This window comes from Haemorhous mexicanus, chromosome 15 (genome assembly GCF_027477595.1).
Source record: "Haemorhous mexicanus isolate bHaeMex1 chromosome 15, bHaeMex1.pri, whole genome shotgun sequence".
Lineage (NCBI taxonomy): Eukaryota > Metazoa > Chordata > Aves > Passeriformes > Fringillidae > Haemorhous > Haemorhous mexicanus.
Window position 1 is genome coordinate 6,527,312 of NC_082355.1, and position 11,163 is coordinate 6,538,474.

Sequence of the window (11,163 nt, forward strand, 5' to 3'; positions counted from 1 at the left end):
TGTCTCCAATCCCTAAGCTCTCGTCCCCTTTTCTTCTCTCATGTTGCCTTAACTGGTCTGTTCCTGCAGAAGCAGGTGGGGACTGAAGCTTCAAATGCTTTTGCAGGACCTGATGGCAGACCTGAAGTCTGAGCTGTCTGGCAGCTTGGCCAAGCTGATCCTCGGGCTGATGCTGACGCCGGCACAGTATGATGCCAAGCAGCTGAGGAAGGCTGTGGAGGTAATTGTCACACTGCTGGTGGCCCAGGGCTATCAATGCCCACAGCTTCACGTGCCCCAGAGTCTCTCTCCTGTGGAGAAGAAAAGATCAGAAAGCACCAGGACAAAGACCTGGCTTGCACTCAAGATTGCATGCCTCTTTGCAGCCCAGCATGCTCATCCAGCTGGTGGCCACTGGACAGCCGAGGTAGTGGCAAACCAGTGACATGCACTGCTATCCACCAGTCACACTAGCTGGGACCCCACTAGCAGCATACTTGCACACTTCCATGTTGATTCCTACCAGCCCTTGGGGCCATTTGCTGGACGTAGACTTTTGCCACATGGTTGGCCTGGACCCCTCCTTGCCTGGCACTGCAGGGCAGTGCCATCCTGTCCCCATTTGGTATTGGCACCTGCAGCACCCACCATGGCTCTCTCTTCCAGGGAGCCGGCACAGATGAGAGCGTACTCATTGAAATCATGGCCACACGGAACAACCAGGAGATCAGGGCTATCAACGAGGCCTATCAGGAAGGTAGGGCACAGGAGGGACAGGGGGAGCACCCAGGTTCTGGGCACTGAGCACACTGTGCAAGGCCCTTCCAGAGCCCAGGCAAAGTTTTGTCTCTGGGTTGGGTCCATGGCTTGGTGCTGTGAAGGTCTGTTAGGGCCTCCAGCAGAGCGCTGTTCCTCGCCTCTCTCCATCTCATGGTGACACGCCCCAGCTCTGCCATCAATGTCTCCTTCCCTGAGAGCTCTTTCACAATGATCCTGTTTCCTCCAGAGTACCTGGATAAGAGGCTGTGCTTATGCTCAGGGCATTAGAGCTGCTGGGGTGATCCCCTCTTCCCTGGGTTTCAATTCAGCATCTGCTTAGCCATGCCTCCCATGGGGATCACAGGGACAACAGGCACTGGTGGGTGGGAATCTGAGCTGCAGGGCTTAGCCATCTCTTCTCCACAGCCTACCACAAGAACCTGGAAGATGACCTGAGCTCTGATACATCAGGGCATTTCAAGAGGATTCTCGTCTCCCTGGCTCTGGTAAGGGCAGCTCTCACTGGGACTTTTCCTCTCCCTGCCACAGGCAGTGCTGGGGGTCTGGAAGGACAGTGGCTGGAGCAGACACAGCATCCCTGCCTGGCTGGGCAGTGCTGCTGGACTCTGTCTGCCACCCCCTCACTTGGAGCTCTCCCAGGAGATGTCCCCTCTCCAGTTCCATGATTTTTTATCCAACCACAGGGCAACCGTGATGAAGGACCAGAGAACCTCACACAGGCACATGAAGATGCCAAGGTAAGACCCATATTGGCAGTGCTCTCATGGGCTTTGCTTTAAAAAAAAGGAGAGGATGTTGCATGCCCTGGTCTGGAATTTACATTCTCAGGGAAGCAAATGCTGCTGGGCCAGGGTGTCTATAAACTGCAGGGGGAGGTGCCAGGTGAAATGACACCCTTGGAAGTAAAGCTCAAATGCCTGATTACTGAAGCTCTGCTGCTCTGTGCACGGAGAGAGCAGCCCCAGGGAGTTCCTCACCTGTAGGCTGCAGCCTTTCTTGTGCAGAGCTGCCATTCTGAGGTTCAGTAACACACACTGATGCTGAAATTTGGCTCTTGAACTTCAAATGCAGCTTTGGGCTGGTCTGCAGGAGCCACCCACCTCTGTGTGTTGTGCAGGGGGCAGCCCTGACACACTGGGGTGCTCCACAGCGCTCCTGGTGTGGTGAGACACAACTGGAGGGGGAAGGCAAAGCAGCCAGAAGTAGTGCAGGGATGTGTGGGGGCCATTCGCTGGCTGAGCTCCTGGTCCCAGGAGACCTGTGAGCCACGGGCTGTGTCCCCTGACCCCTTGCTCCTCAGGGCTGCATCTTTTCTATAAGAGGCTGGGAAGATCTGTGCAGGGTCCAACCCGAGATCTTGTTTGGCTATGCTGTGCCAGCACTGGATGTTCCAATGCACGGGAGAGCAGCACAGCATTCCCAGCAGGGCTGCCACCAGCAGAGGGAGTGGATGCTGTGCTGCCTGTGTGCCTGTCCATGCAGTGCCTGCACTCTGCCACCCTCTCTGCCTGTACCTCTGCCCAGGAACTGCCTGCACCCTGCCACCCTCTCTGCCTGTACCTCTGCCCACGAACTGCCTGCACCCTGCCACCCTCTCTGCCTGTACTTCTGCTCCTGCCTTTTCGGGACTGCCTAAAAACAAGCGGCTAGACAAAATTAAGGGAATAAAAAGCAGTTATATTTATTGAAAGGCCTTCAGGTACATTTAGGGCACACGCAGCCCCCCATGGGCTACACCGAAAAATGGATGACAGGTCACAGGTTTTTATACTTTTATAAGTTTGCTCCATTTGCATATTAGGGGTTAATATTCCAATTACAGCTTCCGGTAATGAAGTCATTTACCCCAAGTTTGCTCCCCGTCAGCTCCCTTTTGTTTACATTTCTTGGGGCCTGAGACAATAAGGTGTCCTTGATTCCCAGGCCTAGAGAGGAATTGTTTTGTCTTACTAAAATGGGAAAGCAGTAGCTAATGGAGTTTAACTCTATATGGAGTTTAGAGTTATACACTAAGGCATTGCAGGATTACAAATATATGAAAAATACAAAAGCTAAAATCCTAAGGCATCACTGCCCGTTCAGTGCCTACACCCCTGCTGCATGTGCTGCTGCTCACCTCACCCTGCTGCACAGAGAGAGCCAAGGATGACATGCACAGGGACAAGCCAGCCAGGTGGCACCTGACCTGGCACCATGCTGTGTTTTGTCAGCAAAGCTGCCCTTCCCCTTGTCCCACTGGCAGAGGTGGGCTGGTGGGAGCCAGCCTAAACCCAGGCGAGGATGCTCCAAGAGGAGCAGCAGGCTGGCACCCAAGCTCCAGGGCTGGGGGGGATTCACTTTGTTTGGCCAAAGACCACCCTCCCAAGGTACTGGTGTAGAGGCCAAACTGGAGGACACAGGTCCTGCTTATGGGGAAGCAGGGGACGTGGGGACAGGTAGTATTAAGGGATTTTGCTAGACTTCCCTTGCTTTGTCAGGGAATGATAAAGACTGAGCAGCACCTTCTGACCCTGTTGTCTTCCTGTCTCTCTCTCTCCACCAGGTTGTTGCTGAGACCCTGGTGAGTGCCTGCCTTTTTGCTCCTCACCCTTCTGCACGTTTGAAGGGATGCTGCAGTCCTGGGGTGCAGGGCTGGGGCTGGGAATTGCAGCCCCACAAGCCAGGTCTTTCTGACCCCATGGGCTGTGCTCACTGGCTTGTGACTCTTGCAGGAGAATAGGGGACAAGGGGACAGATGGGACCTGCAATGAGGGCAGGACACTTCCCTGCAGTGTGGGGCAGGAGAGGGAGAAAACCACCTGCCCTGCCCTGGGGGACCAAGCCCGCCTGCTGCCTGCATGTGGGATCTGTGTTCCAGGCAATGTGGGACTCAGGGCTGGCTTCCCTGGCTCCCGAAAAGTGGGCATTGGGGAAGGGGTGACTTTCTCCTGCAATAGCCTAAGGGATGAGATGAGCACAGCCTCCCACTAATGCCCACAGAGGAATGGCAGTCGTTCATTCATGGGCTGCACTGCTGTGGCCCAGGGTGGCTTCTATATCTGGCAGCCCTGAATTTCCTTTTTAGGTAGTGTTGGTCACACCTGAAACATCCTCCAAAAAGCACAAAAAAAGTCTTCACCATGAGCATTGCAGAGGTTTTTCCATAAAAACCAGAAAACATCTTTTCTTAGAGATAATCTGTGAGTGTGCAGCTTCACATCCATGCAGAGGAAATGCCTTTTTTAGGGGGAAAAGTTCCCAGCTATTCTCCTACGCATAATCTCTTTAAAAAAGGGTTTTCAGTCAGGACTGGCTGTCCCAGGAAGAGCTTTTTGACACCTATGTCCCTCTCTGCTATGTCTCCCTCTTCACTCTTTGTTCTCTCCCAGAAACTTGCTGATGTGTCCAGCAATGACTCCAGCGACTCCCTGGAGACCCGATTCCTCAGCATCCTCTGCACCCGCAGCTACCCCCACCTCCGCAGAGGTAGGATCACATTTCTCCATCAGCTGCAACACCAGTGCTTGGATTTGGGCTGGGTGGGAGATGGGGGTCCCCTCAAGGCTGAGGTTGAGCCCTTTCTCCCCGGCTGTGGTGGGGATGAGGCAGTGGGAAGAGATGGTATGGCCTAGCATTTGAGCTGGCTTGTTGAAGTCACCTAAGCTTGCTCTGGTCTCACCTGGTCCAGAAGTCTCCAGAGCTGAGGCTCCAGTCTCCGGGGTGCCCAGGGCTGGGGTGGAGCAGCTCAGCAGTGACCCCTTCCTCTCCCCCATGCCCAGTGTTCCAGGAGTTCATCAAGATGACCAACCACGACGTGGAGCACGCCATCAAGAAGCGGATGTCAGGAGACGTGAGGGATGCCTTCGTGGCCATCGGTCAGTGCCCCCTCTGCACAGGGCTCCCCAGGGCAGGCAGCCCCTGCAGCTGTCACTGCCAAGCCAGCGGGGCAGCACATTCCTGCTGGGAATCTCCATGTCAGACCATGGAGACTCCCACTGGGGCATGGGGTTGGGGCACTTATGGGGTCCCTAGAGAGGGCCAGGCTTGCACCCTTGTACCAAGGAGGGCTTGTGGCTGAGACAGTGGTGCCATAGCTCCTTGCTGTGATGTGTCCTCTGGGTGCCATGAACCCTCTTTCTGTCCCCTCTGTGTGTCACAGTTCGGAGTGTGAAGAACAAGCCAGCTTTCTTTGCTGACAAGCTCTACAAGTCCATGAAGGTGAGGACAGACCCTCCTGGGGCTGGGCTGTGGGAGAGGGCTGAGTTGGGCTCCTTTGGGACTGTGCTTTAACCCCATAGAAGGGATGGGGTTTGCCCTCTGGCTGTCCCTAGGGGAGTGGGGAGAGCTGAGCTCAAGGCAACATCTGGGGCTATCAGGAGATGTGTCAGGCTGATGTCTTGCTGGCAGCAAGTCCAGCATATGTCCAAGGAGAGATCACAAAACAGTTAGGGTTGGAAGGGACCTTTAAAGGTTTCATCTAGTCCAATTCCCTGCAATAAGCAGGGATGTCTTCAAGACTGTTTAAGGCCCCATCCAGCGTGGCTATGAATGCTTCCATAGAGGGGAGATCCACCACATTTCTGGGCAACTTGTGCCAGTTTCACCACCCTCACTGTAAAAAATTTCTTCCTTGTAACTAGTCTGAATCTTCTCTTTTAACTTAAAACCATCACCCCTTTTCCTATCACTGGATTCCCTGCTAAAAAGTTTGTCCCCATCTTTCTAAAGCCCCTTTTAAGTATTAAAATATTGCAGTAAGGTCTCTCCAGAGCATTCTCATCTTCAGGCTGAACAACCTCAGTTCCCTCAGCCTTTCCTCACAGGAGTGGTGTTCCAGACTCATTTTTGTGGCCTTCCTGTGGGCCACAGCTTGGACTGTGCTGGAGATGCCAGGAGCATCTGTGAGCCCCAATCCCTGCAGAGCTTTTTGTTCAAGCTCTCTCTTGCAGGGTGCTGGCACAGATGAGAGGACCCTGACTCGGATCATGATTTCTCGGAGCGAGATTGACCTGTTCAACATCCGGGGCGAGTTCATAGACCTGTTTGACAAATCACTGCACCACATGATTGAGGTGAGGGGACAGGGACATCCTTCCTGGCACATCACCTTGTCTGGCTGAGCCCCGAGGGGACCTGAGCCATGAGCAGCACAAGGACTGAGCATCACCTGGGCAGGGGAACCTGACCCCAGCAGCCCCAGAGTTGGCTGTTCTGGCTGTAGAGAGGATGTGCTAGCATCTTTCACTGCTGCAGGGATGCCTTCAGGGTGTCCAGGACATGGAGCTCTGCCTTCCCTGTGCCCAGCACCTTGAACCAGACTTTGCCAGGGCTGGTTCTCTGACACAGCTCTCCCTCTTGCAGAAGGACACCTCTGGCGACTACCGCAAGGCTCTGCTGGCCCTGTGTGGTGGGGAGGACTAGGTGGCAGCTGGGGCCCTTTGAGTCTAAGCCAACACACAGCCACTGCCTTGATGTCACCGCAGCTTTGGGGGCTTCGGGGGACACTCAGTCCCCTCCAGAGAACAACTCACTTTGCGCTGGAAAGCAGCACCACATTGCAAGCAGGGGAGTCTCGGGGAGGGGAGCAGAGGGGTCTGGGTAGGGAGATTGTCTGTCTTGAAGCAAAATAATTCATACCCAAACATGCCACTAAACCAAAGAATTTACCCAGATGGAAAAGACGATTTTAAATCTGATAAATAAAACCTCACTGTTGCTGACCCTGGGGCGAGAGCAGTTGACTTTCTGGGGCAGGTTTGGGTGGGACTGGGAAGCCTTGGTGTCTCCTTGCTCCTGTAGGCAAACTCGGGTAAGAGCCCAGCCCCAGCTCCAGGGAGGGCCCTGAAGACACCACAAAACCTCTCTGAGCAACACTTCTGCTGAGAAAGGGGCTGAAAATGCATGTGGGGCTGGCAGCAGTGCAGGGACTTCACCAAGGGCTTCACTTCATGCCTCTGAAAATCCCCGGCAGGGTTCATGCCGTTGTGTGGATAATGCTTTCATAAACCAGAGATACAAATCAGACTTGATGGCATCCACCCGTCCTCACACACGGTTTCCTGTGCTTTCAAGCTGCTGAAGAAGCAGCAGAAAGGCACATGCCATAGAGGCTACACCCCCAAACAGTTTGTTTGCACTTCCCCCAACACTCGGGAGGAAAGAACTGGAATTTCCAAAAGCGGGAAATTCCAGCACTTTCAATTGTTTCCAAGTCAGAACAAAAAGTTGTGAATACTCTAGTCTTCCTCAGAACAGCTGGGTGAGGAAAGCTTCACCTTCAAAATATCAAAGCAGTGTTAGGAATAATAACACAATATTATTACAACACTTCAAAACCAGCTGAGGTCAAGAAGCAGCAACATGTAGAGACAAACCAGGGAAGCTGAAACAACTCAGCTGGGTATTATCCCACTAAAAACTCCCTTGATGCCTTCCTGTAAAACATCCCCTTGTAATAAAATAACCTTTCTCGCTGGAAAACTGTCTGGTTGAAGCTTTTTCACCCTCCCCATACTCCCCATAGAGATTTGGGTTCCTATGTCTAGTCTCTGTGTGTAAGTAGGATTGGGCATCCCTGTCCAGACAGCATCTGGGGGGGCTCAACATACCCCACACCTGCAGCAGCCTACAGGTCACCTGCTTGGCCAGGAACCTGCTGCAAAGACTGAGCAGCTGCAGAAGTTGTTTTGAAGGGAGGATGTAACCCCAACCTTCATCTGCCTGTCTCTTCCTGCGGCTTTGCACTGCAGCTCCGAGCTTTGCAGCAGAGCCTTCTGGAGATGAGGGTGGCACAGAGACTGCAGGGAGCAGAGCTGGCCACCTCCCTGCAGCTGGGAACAGGGCTCAGGAGTGAGGAAGGCCCAAGGAGGTTGTGAGTTGTGGGTGACAGCCCATCACCCCGGGAGAGCCGGATTTGGGGCAGTGGAGCCCTGTTCCTCCAGAGCAGGGGGAAACCCTGCTCAGTGTTAGCACAGGGCCATGACACATAAGCTATCATCTGCTTCATTCTTGTTGCCAAAACACACTCGAGGGGTTTGTACAGGGGGGATGTTCCAGGTGTAAACACTGCAGTGAATTTTCTGACTGTACCACAATTGCTGTAAGCCAATGGCCAGAGCCATTCACCACCCACAGCCTGGATGTCCCAGAGTGGCACAGGTCCAAAAGTCAGCCCCTCAGGGCCAGTCTCCAGTCCAGCTCAGGGTGATGCCACCACCAGGAGGACTGCCTGACCAGAGCACACTGCTCCCAAGGCCAGGAATTTCCCTGGTGCCTGCTGCAAGCTGCTCCTACAATGCAGACAAGATAACAGAGTCACAAAATGTTTGGGCACAGGAAGGAAGAGTGAGATGGAGTTTCCTCCTTGAGCAACTCCCTCTTCTGGAAAAGTCCTGCAGCCAAAAATCCTTTGTCTTGCCCCCGTGCCATAATAATCCATCTCCTGCAGCACCTGCTGTTTCAGCTGGAGCAGAAAACAGCTGGTGGTATTTTAATTGCTGCAAATACTCGGCATAGTCAATACCCCATTTGAGACAGGTTATTTCAGCACCTGCCCCATGCTGGGGTTGGGTCTGCCCTACAAAGAACTACAAACTGGCCTGAGCTCAGCTGAGCTATCTATCCTAAGGCAATGCCAGGAGGGTGATGGGATCTTGGAAAGCACTAGCATGGCCTCTGGGACTCACTCATAAAGCAGCTTCATCCCTATCTCTGTAGCACCCCAGTCTTCAGAGCAAATACACTTCATAGCACCACTGTCCATGAACACCTCTGCTCCCTGCGCTGGCTCCAACCCACCCAACCCAAGGGCAGTTGGTGACAAATCTCATGTCTAACCTCTGAGATCAACAAGGAGGTGAGCATTTCAAGGAGGCTAAGAAAGGAAGGGGGGAAAATCAGCAAGGCTGTGAGCAGAGTAAGGGCTGGAGGCAGGTCTGTGCGGGCCATCCACACTTTAGCTTTCAGGGCTACTGCAGGGAAGAGCCTGGGATTTACACTTTGTACATTGACCAGCAATGTCGGGGGCAAGGGCTCACTTCCAGGCAAAGCCAAGGGCAGATTTCACAGGTTGCAACATCCAGAAAACCCCACGAGGCCATGTTTGCTGCACAGAGAGGGCCGGACCTCTGCTCTGAGTCAGCCACTGAAGATCCTCTTTGCTGCCAGCCCCTGGAGAAGAGGAGTCACAGAGGCAGATGGGATGCTGGCCTAAATCTCAAAACAATGCGAGCCACTTCCATCCCACCTGCCATCCTCCCCTTCCTCTGAAGGGAGAAACCCAGCCTTTGGCCTTGGGAGGTGGCAAGCTGGGACTGGGGAAGCAGCTGAGCTCTCCAGGACTGCTCCCATATCTCTGGAGCAGCCCTACAGGACATGATGACTGCCCTGTTCTCAGGCATTGCAACTGGATGAGACACAGCCTAGGGAGAGAGGAAGAGGGGAAAATCCCCTCTGTGCCTATTGCTGGTTTTGTACAATGAGATTCCAAATTATTCAAAGCTTAAGTCATGCAAGGAAATCCTCTGAGCAATCCCACACCTGGTTCCCACAATTTTTGGCCCCACTATGGGACTGCACCAGGTCCCACCACAACCCATCCCTGCTGACTGTGGAAGAAGGAGAGGATGGCAGGAGATGGTGATTCCCTGCGAAATGGGTGACACTGAGTCTGGCTTCACATGCCAGAGGCAGAGGAAGAAGGGAGCCCTCATTCAGTGAGAGGGTAAAGAAGCGCAGCATCCCTGGAAAGCCAGGGTGTGATACAGCCCCCCATGAAGGCAAGGTACTTCAGAGGCTTGGTGTAGCAGGAATGTTCCCCAATACATCCCTTCTCTCCTATCTTGATCCCTTCCACACTCCCTTCTGCCTTCCCAGCAGCCAACTATCCCAGGCTCCCTCCCCTGCCTCTCCCTTGACCTCCACCCCAGAGCCCTCCCAGCCTGCCAGGTTAATTTGAGTTTCTGCTTTGCATAAGCAGCAGATCACAATGTTCTGGAAATCCCCTCCTGCAGCCAGAGCTTCCTCCCCACTCTCACAGCGTCATTGTCGGCCTCCTGCTTCCTTTCGCTGCTGGAGCACCAGGACACATCCCACCAGCACTGCACAAACAGCAGCTCCCAGCTGCTTATCTGAGAGGGATCCATCACCTGTCCCCATGCAGAGCTGAGCCCTGGAATGCTGGGCCAAACCAGCTGCATCCCCCACCTCTTCTGATCCTGCCTTGCTCCAGGACCAGCTCCAGGCACAGCCATCCATGACAGCCAGGTCCTGGCTGGCCCCATCAGGGTTCAAGTGAGCTCTGTTTGCCTAGCAGCAGAGGGCAGGTGGATTTTTTGGGCAGTAAGAGCTGTGTGGCCAATGCCACTTTGAATTCACATCACTGGATCCACCCTCCTCACTCCAGAGTGGGATCAACTTGAAGGAAGCCAGACCTGATCTGAGACAAGCAGGACCTGAGAACAGGGGAGTTCCACCACCCCCATCTGCAGCCTGTGCTCCTTCTCAGCCCGTTTCCCACAGCACAGCAGCAATCAGGCCATGTTCACATCAGTAAGCTGCAACTGAAGGTACTGAACCCAAGTCTCTGTACCATAAAAAACCCCTAGTGTGTCAACATGTCAGCTGTGAACACTCCCTCACAGCCACACAGGCGTGCTCATAAACCACAGCTGCCATCAGGGGAGTCTTCTCCCCTGGGAGCATGGTGGGACCAAGGGAATGAGGAAGGACCAGCAGGACCAAAAGCCTTTCATTTTCATAGTGAAATTCATGTTGCCGTTTGGGCCAGCCTGAGCTGGCAACCTCAGGTAAAAACACGAAGAGCAGCTGGCTAGAGAGGTGGAGAGACACTGAGTCAGGCTGTGACATCCACAGGTTCCCAGGTGCAGGCAGACCCCAGACCCACAGCTCCTCACCCTCCTGACCAACACTCACTCTCCTGCCACCCAAACCGGACTAAAGCTGAGCCCTCTTCAGGCCTTGCAGTTCACACCTGGCAAGTGTAGACCAAATACCCTACCAGGTACAACTCTACCTGCTGGCAAGGAGCTGGGGAGCTGTTATCAGCCTCTATAAAATAGAAACATTTAAAGCTTTGGTGTTTATTCCAGCACCAGCTGGCTCCAGCCTTGGTTCTGACCGCCAGTTCTCCTGGTGAATGGTTTCCAGGGATTCTCTGCAATCCAGGAAAACCATCACCTGTGCACCTCCATCAACAGACCCCACTCTACCCTGCTCCCCCAGGAAGATACATCTGATTCTGACTCCAGATAGGGACAAGGATGAGATGGAAATACACGTGGAACAACAATGCCTCTTGCCAGATGCAGCAGTTTCTCTGAGGAAAAGCACATTTGCAATCCCAGTGAAGCTGCCCAGAAATCAGGCAAGGAAAATGATGTAACGAGGCTCTCCAGTTGTCCAAAA

At 53.7% G+C, this 11,163-nt stretch overlaps 1 protein-coding gene across 2 annotated transcripts in view; it reads left to right on the forward strand.

The window, feature by feature from the left end:
- ANXA6 (annexin A6) overlaps window positions 1–6,458 on the forward strand; it is a 16,282-nt gene extending 9,824 nt beyond the window's left edge. Inside the window, exons 17-26 of one of the 2 annotated variants that reach the window (XM_059859940.1) lie at window positions 107–220; window positions 646–736; window positions 1,165–1,244; window positions 1,443–1,496; window positions 3,302–3,319; window positions 4,128–4,224; window positions 4,518–4,613; window positions 4,898–4,956; window positions 5,688–5,810; window positions 6,100–6,458. In XM_059859940.1, coding sequence (XP_059715923.1) covers window positions 107–220; window positions 646–736; window positions 1,165–1,244; window positions 1,443–1,496; window positions 3,302–3,319; window positions 4,128–4,224; window positions 4,518–4,613; window positions 4,898–4,956; window positions 5,688–5,810; window positions 6,100–6,159 — 792 coding nt within the window. In that variant the 3' untranslated portion in view covers window positions 6,160–6,458. The remainder of the gene's footprint in view (window positions 1–106; window positions 221–645; window positions 737–1,164; window positions 1,245–1,442; window positions 1,497–3,301; window positions 3,320–4,127; window positions 4,225–4,517; window positions 4,614–4,897; window positions 4,957–5,687; window positions 5,811–6,099) is intronic. The other variant, XM_059859941.1, reaches the window with a different exon arrangement.
- The last annotated feature ends 4,705 nt before the right edge of the window (window positions 6,459–11,163 follow it).